The 27,774-nt window shown below is 33.7% G+C and overlaps 3 protein-coding genes across 5 annotated transcripts; all 3 read right to left on the bottom strand.

Moving 5' to 3' along the window:
- Positions 1-544: 544 nt before the first annotated feature.
- Positions 545-8,248, bottom strand: LOC124820034 (cellulose synthase A catalytic subunit 3 [UDP-forming]). Of its 3 annotated transcripts, none has more exons than XM_047291654.2 (15): positions 7,715-8,248; positions 7,200-7,449; positions 6,872-7,067; positions 5,904-6,124; positions 5,641-5,752; positions 5,342-5,519; positions 4,783-5,049; positions 4,333-4,678; positions 4,088-4,225; positions 3,628-3,753; positions 3,333-3,545; positions 2,910-3,174; positions 2,488-2,690; positions 1,895-2,245; positions 545-1,487 (listed from the first exon to the last, which is right to left on the bottom strand). In XM_047291654.2, exons 2-15 carry the CDS (start codon positions 7,224-7,226, stop codon positions 903-905), a joined length of 3,228 nt encoding a protein of 1,075 aa, XP_047147610.2. In that variant the 5' UTR covers positions 7,227-7,449; positions 7,715-8,248; the 3' UTR covers positions 545-902. The 3 variants fall into 3 exon arrangements, with proteins under 3 accessions (XP_047147610.2, XP_047147609.2, XP_047147611.2); XM_047291653.2 differs by having other exon boundaries at positions 7,200-7,440; XM_047291655.2 differs by having other exon boundaries at positions 7,200-7,435.
- Positions 8,249-13,579: 5,331 nt separating this feature from the next.
- Positions 13,580-18,852, bottom strand: LOC124820035 (BRCA1-A complex subunit BRE-like protein). Its single transcript, XM_047291658.2, has 13 exons — positions 18,718-18,852; positions 18,528-18,618; positions 18,267-18,444; positions 18,082-18,172; positions 17,806-17,841; positions 17,599-17,697; positions 17,385-17,515; positions 17,227-17,275; positions 17,029-17,118; positions 16,891-16,944; positions 14,662-14,727; positions 13,998-14,095; positions 13,580-13,900 (listed from the first exon to the last, which is right to left on the bottom strand). The coding sequence occupies exons 1-13, from the start codon at positions 18,799-18,801 to the stop codon at positions 13,837-13,839; spliced, it is 1,131 nt and encodes a 376-aa protein (XP_047147614.1). The 5' UTR covers positions 18,802-18,852; the 3' UTR covers positions 13,580-13,836.
- Positions 18,853-21,347: 2,495 nt separating this feature from the next.
- Positions 21,348-23,010, bottom strand: LOC124820033 (Nucleotide/sugar transporter family protein). Its single transcript, XM_047291652.2, has one exon. It carries the CDS (start codon positions 22,821-22,823, stop codon positions 21,564-21,566), a length of 1,260 nt encoding a protein of 419 aa, XP_047147608.2. The 5' UTR covers positions 22,824-23,010; the 3' UTR covers positions 21,348-21,563.
- Positions 23,011-27,774: the final 4,764 nt, after the last annotated feature.

Raw genomic sequence — 27,774 nt, 5'->3', positions numbered from 1 at the left:
TTTTAATTTAATTCTGGTGAATTTGTTTCTGATATTGGTGTATTAGAATATAACTCTCATTTTCTCATTCTTTAATAAAATGAATTTGTTTAAAAAATTTACATATTAGAACAAATTTTATTTTAAAAAAAAATTAAGATTACTTTTATTAGGAAAAATCAAATTTTATTAAATGTTAAAACTAACAATTTAATGTAAATATTTAATTTAATCCAACCACTAAATTATAACTTCATTTTATCATAATTATTATATCAAAATTGTTTAAGATTATGAAACTGAAGGATCAAATTATTTCTATTTTAACATATTCTCACAAGTATACATTATATTGAGTTTGATTTATATAAAGAAATATTAAATAACTTATATAATGATAAGAAAAACATTTTAGTTAGAAACTATCATCTACACCATTTTAAATAAATAAGTTGTATTCTTAAGATTTTGTTTAAGCATATTTTTTCATAAGCCCTACTAAAAAAATAACTTGTGCTTCTTGTTTCCTTATTTTGCAATGGAAATAAATCAGAAGAAAAGGTCATTCAGAAAGCAATGATGTGTATACGAGGATATTGACTTCTGATGAATTGTTTATAAATAAGTTGAACAGCTCCAAAAGAATGGAAGATAGGCTGAAAGTATTACAAAAAAATAAACAACCTTGAATGATTTGATTCTACTTTGATTTCTTCTGTATGGTCCACATTAACTGCACATAACTTAACATGATTTCTTGTGTATGGACCATTAAACTGCACATAACTTAAACAAGCAAAGAACAAATATCAAAATCTGTAAACCAAAGAATTGGAAGACACAACATTCCCACCAAGCTTATGTTGTCGGTTGATACAGGTGTTTGACAAAGATGTTATTCAATCTGTCATTCCTTTGTTTCCCTAGCAGTTGATTCCACACTGCTCAACATCAGGACCAGTGACTTTGGTGGTAAACGGGTCGATTCTGACCCACAAAAGAGAGAAAATGGATGCAAGAAGAATGGACCAGACCACCACAATGGTTGGTGTTCTGTTCTGGCGTCCCATGAGACCTTTGAGGAAAGGGTAGAGATGGATGATCACCCAAAATGCAAAGAAGAGCTTACCAAAGAGGGGACCCCATGATTGGTAGCCACTGTTTATGGCATACGAGATACCTGCAACAACTCCAACCAGGTTTATGATCAGAAGTGTTGTGGGAGGGATCAAAAGGGTTGTCCATTTGAACATGTACAGTTCTGCAAAGTCTCCATCTTCATCTGATGCCTTTGAGGTAACAGTGAAGTTAGTGTCAATTCCAGCAAGCACTTTCAGCAGACCTTGGAACACGGCAAAAAGATGGGCCGAAACACCGCCGATAACCCAAAACTGTTCGTTTCTCCACCACTCGTCGATTCCAACACCACTCCACCTCATCTCAAGAATACCGGTCGCGAAGATGGAAAGAAAGAGAGAGATAAACCATATACTTGCAATGTTACTAATCTGCAAAACAAAAGTAAAAGGTGGTGTTGTGTTACATAAGATTACATTTTGAGAAGTTGTGTATGTTTGCATAAGAGATACCACAATTCACAAAGTGTAGTAGAGTGACAGTTTCAAAGAATCAACCAAAAGAAATTCTTAGCCAAGAAAACATGTGTATGAATCATCTTGAACATGGATCGTATCTCATTTGTTTGAGGATCCCAAATTGAAGACTGAGCTTACTATTCCAAAATTGAAATTCTCCAAGTAAAGTTTATCTTACTTTTAGCAATATATCCTACCCATAAGTCATAACCAAAATAAGGCAATGAGGAAATTTGATCATTGAGAACAGCATCCAAATTAAGGCTACAAGGAGTACGCTATATAGTATATACTGAACTCTTAATGAAGAAATCACAAACCTGTGGAATAATGAATTTGTTAGTCAGGAGACAGACAGCTGGTAAGGTACAATACATAAGAAGAGGAATGGAAGTGACTGGATAGATTGTGGTGTTCACATATGCGAACCGCTCGAGCCACTTTAGCCTTCCGCTGTAACCGTACCAGATGGGACAATGTCGACTCAGAAGAATTTCGACTGAACCTAAAGCCCAACGAAGCACTTGGTTCAGACGGTCAGAAAGATTGATAGGAGCAGACCCTTTGAACGCCGGGAGCTTGGGCATGCAGTATATAGACCTCCAACCACGGGCATGCATCTTGAATCCAGTAAGAATATCTTCTGTGACAGAACCATAGATCCATCCTATCTGTGGAACAGAAAACAAAACAGAGATTATCTTTGAGGAAATTATATCATTGCATCTTGTTTATTCTAATCACTAATGATGCTTAAAGCGGCGTTTAACTTTCGTATAAATCACTAAAAACACGGTGCTATACTGATTCATACTTTTGTCTCTGAATGCATTAATCTGCTAACAACAAAATAATGTTATGAGACTTGGGAATAAGAAACATAAAAGGGCCTTAAACATAAGGTAACTCATACCTCACTTCCCCATTCTGTTTTGTCTTCATAACCACAACTGATAACATGAATTGCCTCCTTAAGAAGTGTTTCTGGAGTTGCAGACTGAGGAACACCACCATTTTCCATGAGTGTAGAGGCAACAAAGACAGCAGACTGACCAAACCTTTTCTCAAGGCTCATTTGTGACATGAGTAGTGATTTCTCATCGTCAAATCCAGCACCTAAATAAAAAGGTTGTATAAGAAATTGGTTATTAAGTTTAGTTGAAGTTCTCACAGAATCTTGATAGCTAGCTAACACACACTTTACTTTAGAAATGGAATAGAGATAGATATACAAATCTTCATACATCAATATGTGGCAAAATATAGTTTACGAGGCATTCCTACCAATGAAAGCACACAGGCCAAAATTAATAAAATTAAAAAGATCAGGCATACCTTCCACCCCTTCTTCTATATCGTCAAGACTGAAAATAGGCACAGTTGGGTCAGCAGTCTTGCCAGACTTTTTCTTGTCTGATCCTTTCTTGCTAGATTTTGAGCTCTTTTTCCGGTTACCACCGCAGAGTGAAGAAAGCACCCCGGCCTTTTTATGCTTAGGTTTAATAGGGGGCTCATAACCATATAATGCTGTTCTATTGAACACACACCCAGTACCCACATAAACAGGGCCTTGAATGCCATCCAAACCTCTCAAATTTATCTGTTCAGAAAGAGACAAGTTGTGAAGATGAGTATCACAAAGAAGTTAATGCCAATATACGTGACGTAACAAAAGATCATCCTTGCAAAAAAAAGATGGACTTTATTATGTTAAATCTTTGATCTAAACCTCAGATAAGCATGGTGCAAGATACTTACGTCAAAGAAAACAGTATTACGGTTGGCATATCGATCGTTCTTATCAATACCATCAAACCTCTGTGGAAACTGGACATAGCAAACATTTTTCCCAAGGTTCGGATCCATCATAAAGCACATAGCTTCCCTCAACGCTTTACTATTGTTTATGTAATGATCACAATCAAGATTCAATAAGAAAGGTCCATTAGTAAGGACTGCAGACACTCGAACCTGAAATAGTTATATGAACCACCTGTGCTTAGACAAAGACATAGGTGAAGATAACTAATTTCCAAATTTTCTAGTTACTCACAAGTGCATTCATGGCACCAGCCTTCTTGTGATGTTGGAACCCTGGACGTTTTTCACGAGAAACATAGACCAAACGTGGAAGTTCATTACCCTCGGTGTCAAGCCCTCCACTTTGGCCCAAGAAAACCTGCAGGTAGAGAATGAGAACTTAGTGAATGACATGCTTTTTATAATACCCCTCAGTTGCTGACAAAATCTGACAGACATGGAATAGGATGTGCCAAATGTTATTCATAAGGTCATTTCATTTACAAGAGGAAATCATTTTCAAACAGAAATTCAAAAGAGAAAATAGGAACATTAGATATGTTAATTTCATCCCACTAACATTTACTCTATCTATGAAGATGAAACTTTTGAGATAATTCCAAAGTAATGAATGAAAGATGAAAGCTTGTTGTAAGGACTCTTGACCATAAGAATCCGACCAACCAAAAAAGTTAAATAAACAAGCAAACTACCTGAATCATTCCTGGATGGTCTCTGGTGTTGTTTCCTGGCCATGGTGTACCATCTTGCATCACCCATCCTTCTTCAGGAACCTTTTGTGCCTTTGCAACAAGTCCATTGACACGGATTTTAAATTCTTCATATTCCCTCTGTGAAACAGAAAAAGGAATTGATCTTAAAAACCGCCCGTAAGAAATATGAGGATTACATGCATAACCAGACTGCAGGATAGTCCATTTGTAGGTCAATCTCTCACCTTCATTGCTCTTCGATCTTTGACAAATGATGGTTGAACCTTATCTTTCAAATAGTCAATCTTCAGTGCAAAATACCACTCAGGTGCCCTGGGTTCAATGTTATATTTCTTGCAGAAAGGAACCCATTTCCTTGCAAATTCTGATGTCTCAGCCAGTGCTTCAAATGTCAACATAGCAGCACCATCATCAGAGACATAACAGGAAACCTTATCCACTGGGTAGTCAACAGCAAGAATAGATAATACAGTGTTAGCAGTCACAAGTGGAGGCTCTTTTAATGGATCGACAGTACTGACAAAAATGTCAACAGCTGCTAGCTGTGATGGTTCCCCTTCTCGATCATATCTGCAACTCACATGGTGCTTGTATTAAGAGAATATCATAATGAAAAGGAAAAAAAATGAAAGATTAAAAAAGGAGAAAATTTTGATCATCTAGTGAGGCCCTACCTTAGTGCAAGTCTGTCAAGATATGTTTCACGGTTCACAGGGAGCCATTTGGGGAATTGATCCAATATCCAAGACATGGCGAACCAAATCTCACATATAACTGATATCAACCACAAAGCATATGCATTGGGCACAGGATTTGTTATTCGATAATGCAGAAAAATGCATAGGATAACCAGCCGCAGAGCAATGACCATTCGGTATGGATTGATCCTAGATGATGGAATAGAAACCTTCCTGGAGAGAGGTTGTCGAGCCTCATCATTCCTGCATGAAAAAATCAAATTATTTAGCCTTTCTCACACAGAATTTGAAGACAAGGGACAAGCATTATGGATGAATTCGGTTATTTAACACTATCATAAAAAATATTACAACAGGGAGTACAATTCTCAAAGTATCAATCTTTAACTGCCAAAAAGCAGAATAACAGTGATTATGGAATAAATCACTCATGACATTCAAAAAAGCTCCTTTATACCAACAGAAGAGCTAAGAGGAAAGTTAAACACAACAGAAATGAAGCAGCATATATTCTCGTAATTAAATAAGTACTTACAACAAGGAATCATCCACAAGCACATCAGTACTAGCATCAATATCTCCAGCTCCTCTTTCAGATGTAGCTTGGCCCGTGCTCATTGGAGCAGCATTCTTATCTTGCTTCATTTTCCAGCCATCAACTCTTTCTTTCCATGCCACATTGCCCAATCCAGGATCCCCAACTCTAATATTTGCTGTATTAATATAATAACCAAACGCATGAGATCAGAAAGCTAAGCAAAAACGAAATATATATATAACAATGACACTATTTGATATTATGAATAGCTCAAGGAGGAAGGTGCAAGCAAATACGTGATTGATTAATGTCAGACGAATATTGAAGATTATGGACACGCTTCCCACGGCCACCAGGAGATGCCATCGATAGCCTCTCAGGTGAGGCTGCAGATAATTCTCCAGAAACCTGAAATGGAAGAAGACATACCAAAGAAAATTGAATTTCAAACTCCATTCAGAGACACTTTCTAAAAGAGTAATGATGGATAAAGTGGACATTTTTAAAGGTTGGGTGTGGGAGTGGAGAAAAATATCACAGAGGAACCTAGTTGAACTACCTCCTGACCACCGGAGAGCATAGGAATATGATTGTGCGAAACTTCCTTATCATAATTTGGAGCACCAACCTCCTCCGCTCTACCATATGCCATTTGCCAGCCCAACATGCGCTCTGCAATCTTCTGTTTCTGGTTCTGATTTTCTGAATTGTAATTGAAGTCACTTGCACCATCATCAGCACCCCCATCCTCTTCCCGGTCTCCAAGAATAGCAGGACTACCTAGAATCATTTAAGTAAGCATGGTAATTACTAAGTTTGGAAAGGTAGAGGTCCTTCATATATGGACTGGGCATGGCAGATCAAAACAGAAAACTTTATATCATGAAATATTACATTGCGTGGAAGAATAATTTCATCTTGGAGGTAAACAATCCAACAGGTGGAAACAAAACAATGTTGTGTTTTGGTGGCACTGGTAAGGAAAGCAAATTTTTTTAGCATAAATCTGATTATTTTATGATTTTGTATTGCAGTTTGCACTATGCATATCAGCAAACCTTCAATATGTTAATCACTAAGATTAACTTAAGAAATTACAGTCACATAATCAAGCCAATAACTTAAGTGGCTGGTGTCTTCTCCTAATTTGAGATTAAGCAATTGAAATGGGTCATCAAGTACAGCTGAATTCTTCTATGAACTGTTTATATGAATTGTAGGGGCACATCACTGTATTCTGCAACTACCTATACTATCCTTTGTATACTCCAAGAGTGAAGGACTTGCTTGATTTTACAGGCTTTGTTTAGTGGCTTCAGTAGTCTAAAGCTTGTCATGGCTATAGAAGCTTGAGTAATATAGTTCATTGAGACAATTCTCTTCAAACAAAAGACTATATTTTCTCTAAAATAAAAAGCTACTTATAGCATCATATAAACTTCCTCAAGCATATGTCTTACTTTTTCTTACAAATCTTGCACTATATACTTAAAATATATTGGCAAACAACGATTTTATCCTCCTTACCTTTGTGCCTCTTGTACCTGGTCTTGCACTGAGGGCAAGACTGATTTCCATCCTTTCTTTCATACTCATAGCAAGGCCTGCAGACGGGGAAAGCACAAACATCGCAAGCAATGAACGGATTGCCATCTACATTGTTCCCAATATTATCACCACAGATCTGGCAGACTTGACCACCCAATGCATTCATTGGCTTTGCCTGCTCATTGGAAATGGTACCAAAATGCATCATTGAACATCATCAATCAATAATAATGGCACCCCAAACAACAGCTTCTCACACCAATTTAAGAAATAATCAGACAGAAAATTCACATAACATTTAACTCACCCCAGCTTCTCCTTCTGACTCCATCATACTCTCGTACTAAGCTCTATCCAGATGATAATAACGGATCAAAAAACAGTTCAAGCTCAACAAGATACACACATTACTTAAAAAGCCTCGTGCAACTTCTAATTGCTCAGAAGATCAGTTGAAAGACAGTTCTCTTCCATTCCACTCCCAGTTCCACTTCAGAAGCAGCTCCCTTCACTTGGTATAGAAATTGAAGCTCGGATCTGTATCTGACCTATGCACACTACCATGAATCAGACCACTCGGTTCAACAAGCACCATCAACAGTTTGCAACATGGAAAAATGTTTAGATCTCTAAGACTCCAATAATTTGCCGAGATAAAAAACAGATGAAGTGAAATGATACGAGGGTCAAACTTATGTGTGACTGAGGCAACAATACACTTCAACTAACCAAAGGCAACAACAGAAATGTCATTTCCCTATGCCGCCAAATCTACTTTAAAAAAACAAACCATCATTTTCGAAAATTGCATCAGAGACTCACCTCAAAAGAGCAATCTTTGTCTCCAAAGTAGATGGATCACTCAGTTTGTGACAACCCCAGATGAAATTCCAGAGCAATGAAGCCAGAATTTAGATCACAAAACCCCCACTTGAAAACTCACAAAGTGAGAGGAAGATACAGAATCAGGAGCACCCCAATTGAGCAACTCCCATGAAGGTATGAGACAACACTCCACGAGATTCCGAACTGAATAAAAGAGACCCAGATCGAAAATTGACCGACAGAGAGAGAAAGAGAGAGCAACAATTGAAAAATGCTTCTCTCTCTTTCTCAGTCTATTCTCAAAGTTTTAAGCTTTCTTTTTTCTATTTGCACTGCATGTGCATAGCTGTAAATATATATAAAAATGTTCAAATGGCTTAGGCATGACGAAAGGGACAATGTAACTACGAACTTGACTATTATGCCGACACCGACACCTTCATACACATATGTTTGTGTGTGTCTCTCTCTCTATCTCTCTGTTTGTGTCTGAGAGAGAGAAAAATTGAAGCTTCAAACCTAACGGATCTGCATCATACACACTCAATCATTTACTCTTCACCAACCCAATATTTCTTCTCTACATTAATCAAGAATATGATATAACATGACAAAAATAATTACACAATGCTCCAAAGAAATAGCAATTATTGTATATATTATATTAAGAAATATTGATAAAATTTAATAACTCTTTCATTATTAATAACTGAGTTTCGATTCTTAGTTAGTAAATTTTACTAATAATTTATTATTAACATTTCTAATGGTTCTTCTATTTATTGTGCAGTATAATTATTGAATGTTTTTCCTTTTCTCAAGAGTTTAAATACATTAACTTTTGTTTAATATTTATACTCAAAATAAATTTCACATCAAAGAGTATTATAATATAAAGAAAATGCATTTTTAACAACTTTTTTTTACCAACTTTTTACGATGTTTACGTGATACGATACGTGATAGTATGCTATTGGTAACCTTGTTTCTCCTTAGAACATTAATATTTATTTTAGAGAGAGTTTTATAAGGTTGGAGTGCCAAGTAGACAACAGCTGGAGATTGAAACAATGGCAACTCAATAACTAACTCTAAGGTTGTTAGCTATTTTGGGAATACATTGTTGTCAACAATGTTATGGATGAAGAAATGGGTTTTTGAGTTTTTTTTTTTTCTATGTTCATCATGTTTATTTCTATTTATTACATAACTCTGATTTCCACTTTCACTCCAACATAATACACATTTGTTAATATGAATTATGTTAATTTAAGACCTCCTCTAATTTTAGATTGCAAAGTAGACACTCAATCTTTTAGGTTTTTAATGAAATAATTATTACACTCCTATTCTTTTTTGAAAGATATATACTTCTGTTATGTTTTTTTATATAAAAAAAATATAGTTTACTCATATTATTAATAAAAAACTATTTATTCTCATTTTATTTAAAAGTTGTATACAAATTAGATAAAAATTATAAATAATTTTAGAATATCTGAAAAAATTATATTCTCACTTGATTATAAATTATCATATAAAAATTTTAAAATTGTATTTTAAAAAAATATTTATAAAGTATATAATTAAATTTATTGAGTTATTATGTATAAAGTATAAGTATAAATATGTTATAAAAGATATATGTATAAATATAAATGAAATAAGAAATATAAGTGTTATTTTATTAGTCACATAAGAAATGTAAATGTCAATTTTGAAACTAAAATAATTATGAATGTCGTTAAAAAAAATGTTAAAAGAGAGGTTTACAATGTAAGTGACGTGAGTAAGATGTTATTGCTTATTTTATTCAGACTTTAGGGAGAAGACTATTTTAAAACTAGAAAACGGTTTACATGTCGCTATTTAAGAGTCGTAATTTAAGAGGAAATAGAAGTAATTTTCCTATATTTTTCAATTGGTTTTTTTATTGTTAGTTAAATTTATTAAAATCATAGTATTTTTCCAAAATGAGTCAAAACTTAAAATAGAAAGTGTAGAAAAATAAATAAAAAGCTTACCCCATAAAGAAAAATGGTATTGCGGAAATCTATTTGTATAGATTATAAATATGTGTTAAATTGATGAAAATATTTCATTTCACGTCACTTAATATAAGTAATGGGACGAGTGATAGTGATTATATAATAAATTATAAGTTCATGATTCTATTTGTTTAAAGTCAATATTTTAAACTTGTATTTTGACTTGTTTTTTTATACTCTTTTAATATAGTGTTTTTATACTCTTTTAATATAGTGTTGGTAATGTATGCGTTAAATTCTTGTTTTGAAGAGTATGAATGTAATTGGGACCAAAGAATATAAAAGAGTTGTTTACGTTTGTAAAATTTTTCAGAGGATATTATTTTCTAGTTGTCATTAAACAACAATCATAATTTTCATCATATTTTTTTTATTAGTAGACTAATTCATGGAGATAAAGAAATTGATTTTCTTCATAATGATATTTTTTTCATCACTTTGTTTTGTAAGGGCCTGGAAATGAATAAGGGGTCATTGGATCTTATGTGGGACAGCCAAGCCCATCAGCCTAAGGCCAGCTTAACCTTAGGAAGGGCTTCTCAGAGTTATTTTTCACTTTATTGAGCTCTTTCCCTTTCTCTCTCTAAAACCCTTACCCTAAAGATTTTCCCTGACTTCTTTCTAGATTCTCAGCTCCTTGAACCATAGGAATTCGATTTTGGTGCTACCCAAGCGTCCGCGGAATAGAGGGTTTCATTTCTACCGAACGTCCTCTTCTTTCCGATCGGGGCAGGTTGAGTTCTTGTGCTACCAAGGGTACTGCTAGGGCAGTTTCAGTAGTTGTGCTTGGAGAAACCCAAGTAAGGGGAGCTAATTATTTTTCTTTGAATTATTTCTTGAATCTGCTTTGTAAATGAATGCACGTTGAATTTTGGACTGTTGTACGGTACTTTGGATTTGAAGTATATAGGATGGTTTAAATTGAGTGTGAAATCTGTTGTAACTTTAGCTAGGTAGAAAACTTGGTGATTCGATAGTGTTTTAGGTCCTTTTGGAGGAAGTGAGGTAGTGAATTTGAGAGTTAGGGGTTCTGGGTATAATTGGGCTATCGGGGCAGTCTTAGCAAGTGGATTGTGACTTGTTTGAGTCACCAAATTGGTCAGAATAGGTACAAAGTGTTAGAATTGGGTTTGGGGTCCTCTAGTTATTGAGTTAGATGTTTTGGAGTAGAAATTGAGTTGGTTTAGTACATCTAATTCCTATCCAAATGACCAATGCAATACTTTACTTTCATCTATAAACATGTTTCATATCAATATTAGTGTTACAGATTTTAATTTGTTCATTTGGATATGTCTAAGATGCACCAAAACCAGAAAAATCACGTTGCTGTCAAAAACTGATAAGAATAATCGATTATCTCACTTGATAATCGATTATTTTAGTCAGAGAGTTGTATCCTCTTCAAAGCTCTAGCAAATAATCGATTATCACATGTGATAATCGATTATTGTCGTCGAAAAATCATCTAGGACAGTTTTCGGGGTTCCGGATATCATTTTTGGACGTTCTTTAGGTCGTTTTAGGGGTTTTGGGCCTTTCCGGAACTGTTGGTGATAGTTTCAAAGTTATTTTCCTGGTCTAAGTATGAGTTTAAGGGGTTTTGTGTTGTTTAGTGGGTCTTCTTAGACTGTTATTGTCTGTTAATGTACATGGAATGGTTTCATGTGATTTTTGATGACTTATTAAGTTGTTTGGGGTCTTTTGAAGTATAATTAGTATTATATCTATGTTTGTATGCAATGTAAAAGTGAAAGTATGTGATTCTCAAGGTATGTTTGATGGACGTAATTCCATGGACCTCATAGGGGGTTACATGGTGGTGCCTCATGTTGTGATCCACAGTGAATTCTCTTGTTGAGATTCAAGTATGTGTAGAATGATTGCATGACAGCTCAGTCTTGGGGGTTTTTCTGAAACTACAATAATCAATCATTCTCAAGTAGAGAGGATTGAATCATGTGGTGAGTAGTAGCAGGAGGTCCTAGTCTTGGAGGCTTCCAGTATGCTCCAGGGCGCGGAACGGGCTAACCTCGTGAGTGTGGTAGGGTGGAACCCATTGGCAATGGTTTTGCAAAGCAGTAAAGGCTACCACGAGTGCATAACTCGCCATAGCTCGGCAATCATTCTAGTCCGGACGAGTCGGTTTATAAAGTAACAAGTCTTGTGATGTCATTTTACCATGTTTGAGTGACTTTTACATGTCGTGTGAGGTTGAATAACATGCTTTTTATATCTAGTTCACCCTTACTTGTTTGTATTGCTTATGTATGTTTCTTTTGCGATGATCATCCACTTGGGTGGGAGCAGATGGCGAGAAGGTTCTTTTGGAGACGATCTTGGAAGTTGAGGACAATGATGCTGCCTAGTCTCCTTAGGATGTTATCGATTATTGTCTGTATTTTGAAATACTGATTCCCTTTAAGTTTACAGTTTAAATCTCTTTGGAGTTGAAGTTTAATTTCTGAAGTTACTTTGAGGATGACTGTAATCCTTAATTACTCTTGACTGCTTTCCTATATTATGCATGATGACATCTTTATTATATATGTTTTTCTATATAATTGGGACGTCACATGTTTACTATATATAATCCTATTTTCTAAATAAATTTAGTGCAATTACTTATCCAAAACTAAAACTTGAAGAAATTGATGAAATTGAAACAATTACATGTTAGTCATTTAAGTTGTTAATAGTAAATGATAAGTGCTTTAGACATTGATTAAAAAGATTAACAATTATTTTATTTATTAAAAATTAGGATTCTACACACTCCCATTTTTGTTAGACGGCATTTAAACGACTAATTTTATTTTCATATCAAACATGAATTTTCTAAAATAAACAAAAGTAAATAGTTATAAATGTCAATAAAGAAATTTACTACATATAATATTAATACATGTTCTATTAATAATTGAAATTTAAAAGTAAATCATACTCATTACAGGTTACATCTATATATTCAAAGGGACATCGTACTTTAAAAAAGAGAAAATACATGAATATTTGTTGGTTAAAAATCAACCAATTGAGATTAAAATCTACTTTAGAGTTGTTAGAATCTCCAGTTATGTAGTTATGGTAAAGAGGCTTAACTCACTTTTGATAAATCTCCAATAAGCCAACTTCTTTAAACTTATAAGCTAAATAGTTTTGAAAAAAAAATGATAAAAATTAAGTAATTCTAATGAAGATAAAAACTATTGAAGATTGGTTACAATTATAAAAAACGTTTTTTTAATCAATCACATCCTTGTTTTTTAAAAATAATACGCTACTCCAAAGTAGGTTATTTTTAACTTTTTTTTTTTTGAAGTTTAAACAAACATCTAAATAAATGGAATGCGACTTTTTTTACAAAATAATTACTTCTCCCTAAAAATTAGTATTATCAAAACTGACTAAAATCCAAGATTCATTCCAGATTTTTACCAACTTACTTATAAATTTTAAATTATATTAAAAAGATGAAAATTCTAAATCTAAACTTGAACCTTCTTATGTTGTAGATTTATTAATTGAATACTATAATATTATAAATAAATAAATCATAACAATGATTTGATGTTAAATAATAATTTGTTTTGTATTTACTATCGATCTAATGTTGAAAGCAGAGGTAGCTTACAAAAAATCTAAGATTTTGTTAGAAAAGAATTGAAGATGCTCGTATTTATATTTTTATTACAATCTAACCACTTAACTTTTTTAATGAAAAAAGCCACAAAACACCACTGATATATTTTAAAAAAGAGTAAAGTGCTTGTTATTTAAAAACTAAGTCTTGAATGAAAAAATAAAACCTACGTAGTGCAAAAAAAAAACACTATCTTTTTAAGAGTTCTTACAAAATTAAGACATATACAATCATTAATAAAATCATCGGAAAAAAACTAACTATATACCCTTTTTCTTTTCCATGTCGATATTAACAATACAGAGAGCTAAATACAAGAAAAATTCCAAATGCAATTTCATTTAAAGTGGATCCCAAGAAGTTGCAATGATCAAGAAGATCGCAAAATGACATTTTTGAACGAACATGTTTAGAGATTGGTTATGTTACTACTGAACCTGACCCTCACTGCATTGCCTCTTGAAGTTCAAGGCCTCATCTGCCAGAAACTCACTATAGAAACGATTCGTATTAGTTCATAAATGTGGGAACAGGAAAAAAAGTGTTAACCTAATGAAAAAAGTCAAAGCAAATAATACAAAGCACTCACCAAATACGCTCAGCCATCTGTAATGGTTCCCATCTCGGACTCCATGGATAATCAGAGATAAGCCGTGACTTCAAAGGTGCCATTTGTGAATTAAAATGCTGCAATAACGCAAATAATGAAATCACTTGTATTGTACATCACATGATTACGTCAGAAATATACAAATTTGTTCTACTATCCTGATTTGAAGATCCTCCTAACAAGATAATTTGGGAGGAGATGAATAAAATACAATTAAATTCAAAGAACATTTCCATGTTAACCATTTAAAGTACAATACTATACTTTTTCTTTACAGAAAACGAGCATGTTAGTTTCCAGCACATTATCCGTACTTTCGAAACAGATTATAGAACTTGTCCTTTATGTCTCCAACAAAAGGTATATGGGTGTATAAGAAACTATACCATACAATTAGATCAGCAGCTGAAAGAATTCAGTGTTATTTGACATTTTGAAAAAGCACTAGGATTGGTCTCCTGGTGGGGGGTTTGGGTAGGATGCATGAAGACTAGGTTCAATACTCATTGTCACGACACCAAAACAAAATTTGACATTTTGCAGCAACTCAAAATGGATGTATAAGTACAAGCAGTTTGTTTAGCTGTCATTCAATCTTAAATTCTCAAGAAAAAACTTGTAGGAAAGTGGAAACAAATAAAACCTGTGAACTTTGAAGCATAACAGCCGGCTGTTGCTTTGGAAATTGAGTTGGAATCATGAAATGTACCTGGGCAAACAAAAGCATCAGAATTTTGGTCAAGTATCAATTATAAATGTAAAAAATAAAAAAATAAAGAAAAATCATACAAGATGTCACCATCAGCCTCAGAACAAAAAACTACCGAAGACTTCAAGTATTCAACGTTATAATGGCAGCACACACCGAAGTAAGTGATACAAGACTAAACTGACAGTTTCTCCAGTGGTTTTGGCTTCAGTAAGATTCCTTTTCCCCATGACCCCATTTCACCGCTGACCCCTATTTTAGCTTGATATGAAAAATTGTTTCTAGCATGAAGATCTTGATGAAGAAGAACTACCAGTTGGTTTTATTGCTAAGGGGAAGTCGTTTATTATGGTATGTGATGTGAGCATGAAAAAAAATGACAGAAATAGAAAGAACAAATAAGACTTTTGAAGGAAGCAAGAATCATAACACAACTTGTAAATTTTAGAAAATGTGATGGCCAATATTTTAGAAGTTTCTATAATGTTCTAGAAGTTTTTAGAAAATTCTTGGAAGGTAGAATGAAGTGGAAAGGTACACGAACCCACATAACACATAACCACCTCAGTAATGAAGAAATTATGCAAGTTCCTAAACCCAATCACTTCATTAACGAGGAGGCTGTAACTTCCCCTTCATTTACAAATGATTAGGCCAACCAATTGCATTGTTTTTTTTTTTCTTTTTTTTTTCCAATACTTCTTTCCATTGTTCTTTAAAGGGATCCCTACTATGTACTCCACCCACTTGAATTTGAATGAGAATTAAAAAGTTTTGAGAAGTGTGATTTTTCACTTCATTCTTAGAGTGTTCTTATCTTGAGCGCCTAATATCTCAAGTGGCAATCCCCCATGGCTTTCTTGAAGTGTTTTTATCTTGGGTGGGTAATATCCAAAGTGATGGTCCTCCTGCCATTGTTTATCCCTTAGTCGAGAGTGGTGCATAGACTTCTCGAAGTGTTCTTTTCTTGAGTGTGTAATATTTCAAGCAGCAATCCTTCTTCCCTTGCTTATCTCAAAGATGAATGGCGCATTGGATTAGATTCATAGTTCAAGATTTTGTAGCTTTCAAGAGAAGCATTCTTGTTTATAAGATAGAATTTTGTAGATTGATATATTGGTCAACAATCAAGAGAAAACCCCATCAAGGGTTTCCATCACATGTCGGCTTTATGGGTACCTTCATTGATTTTAACAGATACCACAGCTCTAGTTTAGTCATTTTCACACTGTTGTGTATCAATTTGGGATGGTTTGCAATAATAACAACCAGTCTGCCTCGTATCACCATTAATCTCAGGGAGGCATTTAACTCAATGTATGTTGACAATATTGTCATCACAGTAAGCTCCAATGTATCGAAGTCCCTCAATCCTAGGATGGGTAGGAGATTCATGGATCCTAAAGTCAAACTACTACACCATCGAGGAGAGTCATTAATGAATCCTTGGAGATACAAGGGGTTGGTTCGAAAGCCAAACTACTTAACAGTTACTTACTCGTCCAAATATTGCCTTTGCATTTAGTGTAATGATTTATTTTTTGAACTGTCCATACCAAAGGCCATGGCAAAGGTCTAATTTATGAAGATAGAGGAGATGCACAAAAATATACTCAGATACTAACTAGGCAGGCTTACCCGACAATAGGCAGTCCACCTCTGGATACTGTGTTGATTACAGGAAACTTAGTATTTTGGAAAAGTATGAAATAAAATGTTGTTGCAAGATCTCGTGTTGAGCCGGTAGTTCTTAACATTTTGGAAATAAGAGGTAATATCATCTTGCTAATGGATGATCATAAATCAACGACTAGCAGGATTTTTTCCAGTTTCCTAGGTAAAAGATGTACCAAGATTGTCATAGCAGTGAAAAAAAATAGGTAAATGGGTAATTCTAAAACAGGGGCATCAAGTTTACTTAATCTAAAACTCAAGGAATGTGTACACATTTTAATGAACTTTCTCTTTTGGTCAGCCATGAGACTTCCATCAAATTAAGATACTGACAATGAATTTCTGCCCTAACCTAGTCACATGTTACAGATGTCTTTAACTGACAGAAGTCATCACATGAGTTATGCAATAAACTTCATGTGGAAAATCTTTTTTGATTTTTCAAAAGCTTCTGTCAAATGAATACGTGTAATGAGTGTCATAAATTACCAGGAATGTGAAAACACCAGATGCACAAAGAAAAGTTGCCTTCCTGCAAAAAACCTAGAAACAGAGAAATCGGAAGTCAGCAATAAATATAAAAACAAAGTAGCCCTAGCAATTTGAGAGAGTGTCGAGGGAAGATACAGGATCAGCTTCAATTGGCCTTCCAAACGGACTGGCTAAGGCTTCAATGAACTGCCTTCTAACTTCAATTAGTGAAACAGCCTCTAAGACCTAAGTTCAAAACATATTTAAATACTTATATCAGTTTTAACATAAATGGGGATGTTCATTAAGCACTTACAATAAAAAACAGACACAGTAGAGATAATGTCAGCTAACCTGTTTCCCGAGATATTCTTCCAGATTTGGAAGATATTCTGCCAAACACCTTTGCAAAATAGAACAATTAAAAGCAATAATATTATAAAAAAAATATCCCAATCTTGTATATGCATTGGTACGGGACACATACAATAATAAAAAATTGAAATGCTTACATGCCATCCACCCAAGAAGGTAGCTTGACATCATCAATGGAAAAAACGGCTTTCAGCTCAGGAGAAGATACCAACTTCAGACGAGGAGCCGAAGGTACTGACGTATATTTTCTTCCAACAGGATATACAACCTAGGTTTAATATATCATAAGTTGCTTGTTTGAAAGCAAGTGAAAATTTCAAAAGAATATTTAAAATGAGAAACAAAAGCAACCTGTAAGTATATCTTCTGGGAATATCTCCAGGGACAGCAAGACACCATATTGTTTATGTTCATGTCCAGTAAGGGCACAGCAAATTTAACCTCCTCTAACTATACTAAAATGTAAAGTCACAGAAGTAAACAATGGCCAAATGCTAAGTTAACTTGGTCATCGATAGATCATAGAAATATCAGCACAGTTTTTTTCTAAAGGAATACCTTCTCAGCATTAGAGCCCGTATACATTTCTATTCCCTGTAGAAAAACAATTGCAATCAAGTAAAAGATCAACTTTACCTATCAAAAGATATATAATCCCTTATTCTTTTATAGATAACCGGTCCAGCTTTTGGGGCAGGGGTGAAGCAAGATTTAACCTAAAAATAGGTTCTAAACATGAAACGAATGAAATTTCCACCAGGGAAACTCAAATTTCTGAAAATTAGCGAAGGAAGAAATTAAAGTTCAAAACTAAACAAAACAAAACAAAATTACCTCCCTGGACAAGATAGTGCTGATTTCAAATTTCAAGCGTTCATCATCAACCTCTTCAACGCGCTTCCTCTGGTACAGCACATACTGATCCCTGTTAAATGAGCGAAAGATATTGTCACAACAGAACCACAATTAGCATCACAAAAAGCACGATAAAAAAGAAGAAGAAGAAGAAGAAGAAAGACCTCAAGAACTGAATGAGGGTTAAGAGACACGAGGGGTCTTTGTAGTTCCAATCTGACAAACAGTTGCTATTTGATTCGGGGGAAGGGAGCATGTGAAAGGGGTGAAAGTTATCGTCCTCGGGGCCAAAAATAACATCGGGAGCAGCATTGGGAGACTCGGCGTCGAATATAACATCCCCTGAAAGAAAAAAAAACCCTAGGCAAAGGTTTGGTTCCATTCCGAATTGAAAGAAAATTGAAAAAGATTGAAGGAAGAAATACATCTGATGAAGTCCAAACAGTAAGGGATGAGGAGGGAGAAGCGATCGAAGGGGCCGGAGTTGTATTTGTCGGCGGACCACATTTGATCAACCTGAGAAAAAAAGGAAAGAAAGGAAAATGTGAGAGAAAATGGAAAGAGAAAGAGAGAGAGAGAGAGAGAGAGAGAGAGAGAGAAGGAAAAAGAGAGTGCCTTGAGGGTGAGACGGAAGTGGGCGAGGAGGTGACTGAGCTGAGCGGCGACGAAGGAAGGGACGTTTTCGGGAGCTGCAGCCATGGCTGTGTTCTGCTGCTGCTGCTTCTTCTGCTTCTTCTAATTACTAAATACATATTTCACTCTTTAATCAATAATTATTAATTAATATTTCGGTACTGTGAAGTATTCAGTGAAAATAATTACCTTCTAATTTAATTCAACTTTTAAATTATAAATTTATGAACGTCTCTAAATTTATTCCATTAGAATTCATTTTTATACAAAACTTTTATACATTTTGATGGTATATTATTTTTTATATTATAATATTAGTTTTTTGAATTTGTACAATATATTTTATACCAACGTTTGAATGGAAAAGTATCAAAATAATGTATACAATTCAAACATTATTATAAAATTTGTTTAATATATAAAAAAATAATTAAAATAATTATGTTATGAAAATTATATTTATTTATTTTAAAAATTTAAAGATAAGGAAACAAATTTTAATTTAACATACAAATTTAAGTTATAAAGACGTGTTTATCTCCAAATTTAAATATATTTTTTATCTTAGACCTAAATGCATTAAAGGAAGATAGACATATTGGTAAAGACTCGTTAAAATGTGTTTTTGGAATTGTTGGATTGGAAGATTATTTGACATAGAAAATAATAATGAGTGTAAGGAAGAAAATGATCTTGATTAATTTTTAAAAAATAAATGTTTGTTTTGTATTAGAATTTACTTTCGTTGTTTGGTATAAATAATATTTTTTGTATTTTAAGTATAGTATATAAAGTTCAATAAAAGTGTGAATATTGGAAGACAATGAATTATGAAGAATCCAAACTTATTTCAAGTTCAATTAAATCTTAGTCAAAGCAAGCAAAAGTTCAAGAAAAATATTAGACATGACAAGTGTAACACTATCATGGAAGTATGATACAATTATTACAAACTGAATCCAATATTAATCTTTGATCTAAAGATCTATGATTTGAATTTTCCTCTTGCATATTGAAAGTCTATGTCAAAGTGTGGTTTTTTGAGTGGTTGTACATATCCACATCCTCCAATGTACATAAAACACCTTTTGGAGTTTATGATAATTAGATCAATTCTAGAGAGTTTACTTTCAGAGTAATGAAGTTTCTTTGAAATTTTATCTTTGGTAATTTTCAATTTTCTTCTATTTTAATTGTTTGAACATATATTGTAAAAGAAGATAGTTATTTTTAGTTTGATTTTATTTATAACCTGAATGGATTGTTTGACTCAAAACATAGAGATTATGTGCTGATATTTTATGTTGATTCATATAGTAACTTTGTTCTTAATTTTAGAACTCAAAATTAAAGGAAATTTAAATTATCAGAAGCTACTTTGTTTGGGAAAAAGAAAAGTTAGTAAAAGACTAACATTCTCCCATTCCTCCTTCAACGTTCAAGACAACCTTTTAAAAATGAAAGTGTAACTAAAAAGAAAGACTAATAAAACCAACCTTTTAAAAATAAAACCGTAACAAAAAAGAAAGACTAATAAAGCCGTAACAAAAAAGACTTCAATCAACACATCAAATATACATTAATATGGTTATTGAAAATTTCGTATCGACTAAAAATAAAATTAATTTATAAAAATAAGATCAATTTATAATATAAAATCAAGTGCAAACCTCATTTTCCTCTAACGACTGTGAATATATTTTAAAATATCAAAATCAAAGGTTCATCTGTGTATTTTGAAGGCACATGAGATGAACAACACAAAAAGCAGCAGAGAATCCAGATTCCAAAAACAAGCACAATCAAGAGACAATTACCGGTGGAAGCTTGCAGTATTACAATAGCATCCATGCATATGTCTACCACAGAAAAAGTAATCATATTTCTGTGCTCTAATTAATAATAACTTGGTAAACCAGACTGATAAGTTGTTTTGGTTATAGCATATTACCAAGATTTCGTACCCTCAGATGAAGCTCAGCCTTCCCTAGCTAACATAGAGTTTGAGCTAATAATCAAACAAATGGTAGAGTAATAGAAAACTATGTATGGTCTTGTTTGCATCAACTCTCCTATAAATACTTTTAAGAGAAGAAAATAAAAAGGTAACATACCTTAAGTTTATCAGTTAGACTTTAACTTTTATACAGTTGAAAAACTACACTGACCCCTCCCTTTCTTCATGAACTCATCCAGCCAAACATAACCAAAGGGTGAGTCTACATTACCCAAGGCAAATAAATACACCAGTGCATACATACATATAATCATAAAAGTATAAATTATTGATGTAACTGAACTTGAGAATAACATTGTAAAGAGATAAAAACAAAATAAATAGATGCCAAAAATTGGCAGATCACTTTGAGTGTACTTGGACAAGTTTCTTCATAAACACTTTCAGAAGAGAAAATTAAGAGAAAAAACTGAAATGAACTTCTCTTCTAGCTAAAATTAGCTTATGTACAAACTAAAAACAAGAATTTAGAGAAGTAACATGAGTGATTTGAATAAGACGATACAAGATTTAACCACTATACTTTCGGCCATCAGATGATGAATCCTACTGGCTAGCTAAAGCAGTAAGCAAAAGTCCAAATTAACCAACATGGTACTACAGATCAGATAGAAGATATTGCATTCATGAAAACAAACCAAACAGAGATAGGGCACTTCGAAATATCTATAGAAAAATCATTGGCAATAGTTCAGAAGAAACCAAAATGGAAGATCTTATTTGATGTCTAATTCTAACAATGCTAACAGTAACACTCAAATAATGAAACAGTTTTGTTCTCTCTGTAATACTCTTATTTCCTTCTTTTTCTCTAACTACTCTTTTCCCCTTCAATTTTCTTTTCTTTCTTTTTGGATGTTGCCTGTGAATACAGGAAAGTCCCAAGAATTGCAATGGCAGATCCAAGGGCATTAAGAGGTCGAACAGGATTCCTGAACACCAAAACCGTAGATACAATCACCACCACTCTTTTCATTGTGTTTCCCACAGAGAAAGTCAATGGGCTAATTTCATCAAGTGCTTGGTATGATGATTGATTGTAAAGATGGTAGAAAACCCCAGACAACAGCACCCAGATATAAAATGTGGATGGTTTTCCTATAGCTTCAATGGCCTTGTAATACCCAGGGATCCACTGAGACCCTTCAACAAAAATAGCCACTGGAAACAGGTACAGGAATGAAAGAATGGTAATCCAGCCATACAAGTTTAAGCCATCAACTTCCTTGAAATTCTGCAAACTTCTCTTAGAGTAGATGTTCCTCAACACAAAACCAACATTGCTAATGAGGGCACCCCACAATCCTTGTACATTGAAAGACACCTCAGTAACAGCAGCTAAAGAACAACCAAGCACAATGGGTAGAATGGAGAGCCAAACCTGAATGGGGTATCTATCACCAAGGACAGAGGAAAATATGACAGAGAAAACCGGTTCTGCAGATTTGATGACATGGGTGAAGGACACAGCCACCTTGGAGAATGACACACAAGCTGAAATGTGGCCTATTGTGTGGAACAAAGCAGGTCCAAGGAGAGCAACGATGAATGGTTTCGAGATTTTCGGACAAGGTTGGAGCTTAGAGGACCAAAGCACCAGCATCCAAATGGACCCAACCAAGAGCTGGAAAGAAGCAAGAAGCCATGGGAAAGGGAATATGTTTAGCACTTTCTTGTTGTAAATGTTGAACACGATGTTCTGGAAGTACCATAGCCCAAACACCAGAGCAAGTTTGAGATTCTTGGATTTGGGGACACTGGGGTCAACATTTTCTCCTCCAGGATTGGTTTCAGACGCAGCCTTAACGATTTGAAGCCTGGGTTTTGACGAGGGCTGAAGAGGGTGAAGAAGGTATCCGTTGAAAGATCTTACCTTTGAGATTGCATGTTGGATCTGAGATGTTGGGGTGAAAGAAAGTTTGGAACTTTGGAGAGGAGTGGCTCTGTGTTGGGTCTGAAACCTTGTGAGAAGATTTGGTTTGAGATGGGAAGATGCATTGATGAAGAAATGGGGATTGGGTTTGGTGAAAGTGAGAGGGGAAGATGATGGAACAACATTTGAAGACAGCATTTTTTTTCTCTTTATCTGTGGCTGTTCTTGATCTCAGACACAAAAACAATGAAAAAGAGAACTGAAAAACTGATTCTGAAAAGGTCACAATAACAGATTTGGAGCTTTAAAAGCTTCCAAATCAATGGAGTCCTTTTAGAGCAGAAGAGGACTGTGAACTATAAACAGAACAGAACAACCCCTTCCACAAAACCTAGTACACACGAAGGGCAGATGTTCGGGAAGTTTCACACGTTGGAACACTGTATTTCGACCGTTAGATTTTGCATTTTCAAATCAATGGCTACATTTTTATCTTTTTCTTACATGTTTTACGGTTTCACAGCTATTTTTTTTATTCTTTTGTCATCTCTTTCTCGCCTCATCCTCTCTGTTAGAAACCACGCATTTCAAGAAAAACTGAGAAATAAATTATTATTTTTGTTAATAACACAATAAATGTGTTAGAAATAGGTGACAACTACTCCTCTTATTATCACTGTTACTAAAGATACTAAGATCCTTCATTTAAATGTTATTTTAATTTGGAAAACAGATGTTTTATGGAAGATAACCAGAAAACAAGAAAAAAAAATGGAGAAAGATAATAGAATAGGACACTGTCATGTTCGAGAAAGGAAAAGGAAACATCTTATGGGTGTAATAAAATGAAAAGATTTAAATAATTTAATAATATAATGAATGAGTATGTATTAAAATTAAAAGATAATTTAAAAGTAACTTAATATAAAAATCAATTTCCTAAAATTTAAATTAAATTAAAATGAAATTATAAAATTTACTAAATAAAAATATTTTAGAATAATGACATTAAAATAGAAATTTTAACAAATAATAAAAGTACAAAACTGAAATTATTTAAATTAATAAAAATATTATTATTATAATATTTTATTATAATTGTCAATATAATATGACCGTCTAAGAATTGAGTTATGGATCAGCTTACACTCTTGTAGAAACCAGTTGAGAAATCATTCAGGAGAGAGTGATTGGGGGAGAGTGATTGAGTGGATTTGAGGGGATTTGAAGGTGATTTTTTTGTGTGTTTATTTGAGTGGATTTGAAGGTAATTGAGAGTGAATTTTGAGTTGAAGTTTGTGAGAATTAGTGTAGGATTTGATTGATGTGACGATTTTAAAAAATTAGTTTAATTGGTAGAAATTGAAGATTACCAAAATGTCCCTAGGTATTAAAGTAATATAAAATTATATTTGTTAATGTTATATTTAATTGTAAAAATGTTTATTAAAAGTTAAAAATTTGGAATAATTATTAAAAATAATTTAAAAAATATAATTAAATTATACTTGATTGAAATGAATTTTTTTTTAAATATAGTACTTGTTTGTGATATAATTTAGTTTTAAGAAGTATAAATTTAATTGTTATGGAAGTAAAATTTATTCATTTTGTAGACCGCATAAAACTGTGTGACCATGGCTGTAGCTTCAGGAATCTTCACTGTTCTTCTGGCATGCAGGCACTCGTGAATACACAGTATTATGGTGGTTTGATATTTTATTATTGTATGAGAATAATAACAAATCACAAAAGGGCAGATTAGGCAAATCACCCTTCTTTCTTGAAAATCATCGTAGTTAAGAGAGTGATGCTACAGTACGTGAATCTCGTTGTTACCTCCGATTCATCGCTCACAATACTACACAAGTGAACACGAAATTTTTTTAATCCATCGCTCTCTTCATCGCTCTCTTTCTCTCCTTAACAATGTATCACCTCAAAGTGAACTCAGTCTTAGTCAGACTAAAAGAAGAGTTAATGATAAGGATAATTAAATTAATTATAAGTTAAATCATTATCATTTTTGTTGTAATTAAGTCAGGTAATCAAAAGTCCATCTCAAAATCTACAAATACAAGTTTGAAGTATTTAGGTAGTTTGTTACATTTATTGCAAATATTGTCAAATTCATTGACTTTAGCATCAGAGTGTTATATAAGAGAACTTTGACCTATGCTTGAAGTTTGAAGACCGTTGCGAGAAATAGACTTGACCTCGACCCCTTAAACCAAAACATCCTCTTATAAGATATTGAGAGATTCTAAGTTAGGCTACCTGTGTATTGTCTTGTACATAAATATATTTATAGACTTAGAAATATTTAGTATCAATTTTTTTAAAATTAATATGTCTCGTCATGAAATTTATTTTATCTTAAATTAGCCTCATATTTATTACTATATTTAACCTTTTATACTTATTTTATTATGGATATTTGTTATATCACCAATAATAAAACATAAATAATTATAAGACATCAATAATTGTTATTGATAATCAATTATATAAATTTAATGGTACACACACACACATATATATATATATATAGGGGTTTGCTAACGCGCGTTTTAGCAATGTATATCGGGTTTTAATAGACAAAAATACCCTTATATATCATGGATTCCAAGTTTTAAGGTTAAGGGTATTTTAATAATTTTCATTTTCAAAACTTAAAAAAAGAAACTCCCAAACCCTTACTCACGTCTCTTCAATTTCATCATCTTCACTAACCTCTCTAATTTAATCATCTGCATATGTTGAATCATCATCTCTAAAAAAATCCTCCAGGCCAATTACCAATTCTTTCCAATGTCATGCTTGTGAAAATTAGATAAAATTATATACGACAAAAATTATAAAATGAAAACTCATTATAAAATTATTTTTTGTAAGAAATTGTTTAACAACGAGTGTTTCTGATTTTTTCCAGGCCAATTACCAATTCCTTTGATGTCATTATACTTGTGAAAATTAGATAAAATTAGATAAGACAAAAATTATAAAATGAAAACTCATTATAAAATCATTTTTTGTAAGAAATTGTTTAACAACGAGTATTTCTGATTTTTTCCAGGTCAATTACCAATTCCTTTATGCTTGTGAAAATTGGATAAAATTAAATAAGACAAAAATTATAAAATAAAAACTCATTATAAAATCATTTTTTGTAAGATTGTTTAACGACAAGTGTTTCTGATTTTTTCAATTGGGGCTACACTAGGGATGACAGAGAAAAGGATTTGAGTGAGAGAGATGAAAGAGAAAGGATTGAGAGGAATGAGAGAGGTGAGTAAGGGTTTCAAGGTAAACTTAAAACTTAGAATCTATGATATATAAGGTTATTTTTGTCTACTAAAACCCGGTACACATTGCTAAAATGTACCAACTGAAAAACAGGCGTACGCGCGTTAGCAAACCCCATATATATATATATATATATATATATATATATATATATATATATATATATATATGGTTAAGTATTTTTATTACTAAATGTTTCCATCTTTGTAATCTTTGTCTTTAATCCGTTCAAAGTCTCTTATTTGCCAAAAGTTGTTTGGATGTTACTTGTAGAATATAATGCTTAAGTGTAGATGTCTAGTTTAGAATACAATTCCTGATAAAAACTAAGAAAAGTGAAACTTGCAATCTTGGCAAAGGTTTCACTCATATAATTCAAGTTCCAAGTTTATTACAAAAGGTTTCTCTCCTTTTATATGTAAAGGAGAATGCTAGAGTATCTTGAATACTAAGGAGCCTAAAAGCACGAGGAGTCTAAACATTAAATGAGTAGTATATGCTTGTAACTAACCAGCTAAAGCATTTAATGAAGAGACTTTTGATATTGACCGGCCAAGGCAACCCATTTAAACTTATTTTAGGTGCTAACCTCTAATTAAGGTCCCAATGATGTGCTAACCTTCACTTAAGGACACCGAGTCTTCTAAACAAAGCTAAACAAAGTTTTTTGGCCAAATACAAGGCCTAATGAAACTATATTACATATTTATAAAGGTGTTAAAAAAAAGAAGAAGACTAATAAGTAATCCTCCACAAAAGTAGAGTCTTTGAAACTCTGTATTCTTCTTCCATTCTCTTAACTATGACTCTTGTGAGTTGTCCAATATATCCTCTGGATGGTCTTTCATTAATTACCATACACAAGTAACTAAAATTTCATGAGGTACATGCTGTTACTTTTCATGCTTTGCATCATCTTGGTGAAGCTTTATGTGTCCGTGCTTACATTAGGAACCAATTTTGTGCAAAGGTGCCACGTGAGGGAACTGGTTCCACATTTCCATGCTTGGGGAGGGAGGTGAAGGGTGAGAGGTTTTTTTAGAGAATCCATAACAGCTGAATGAAAATGCATGGGTGAAAAATCAATTCTAATAGTATTGAAATCAATCATGTGATTAACATGGAGCTGAGAATCAATTCTATAATTTACTAGAAATCAATTTTGTAATCTACGTTAATCCTACACAATAACACTCATTACAAGTGTACAAGTGGGATGCATTGATATTGTACCGTCCGGTCCTCCCGACACATAGACCGAGCGAGCGGTTAACCCAATGCCGCCCACCCAGGTCACAATCAAGACCGCACGTCCGAGCTAGGACTGACCTATTGGCCAACCGTACATAGAACGAGCGACCCTCCAAGGTCGTCCATCTAGGTCGACCGACAAGACCGAGTGTCCATCGTGACTGATCGGCAGAACCGAGTGGCTTCCCACCCAGGTTGACATCCTTGGCCGGTCACCCTGCTGACCGGTCGTCACGACCGTCCCTCACTGTGTTGACTACGCGGTTAAATACTAATGACTCAGTAAAGCCCTTAATGAAGATTAAGGTATGATTGGGTCGTTTTAAGGCCCACGAAAGGTAAAAGCCCATTACAATCAGTATAAATAAAGGTCTCAGGTATGATTTCTGGACAGATTGCTTACAATGCAATATACACATGCATTACAGACGACCGCCCGACTTGGAGAGCGAGGAGGGAGAGGACAAATACTACAACCAGGACTTGAAGACGAGAGCCCATTCGACCCTTCCCAGCGCGTCCAGCCCTCAGCCAAGAGCTCGTGAAAAGGCGTCCGTCCGTCACCAAGCGCCCGTCCGATCCGAAACATTGC

This window comes from Vigna umbellata, chromosome 3, assembly GCF_029865625.1.
Source record: "Vigna umbellata cultivar VRB3 chromosome 3, Vumbellata_1.0, whole genome shotgun sequence".
Lineage (NCBI taxonomy): Eukaryota > Viridiplantae > Streptophyta > Magnoliopsida > Fabales > Fabaceae > Vigna > Vigna umbellata.
The sequence above is the reverse complement of the archived record's forward strand: the minus strand, read 5'-3'. Positions and strand labels throughout refer to the sequence as shown.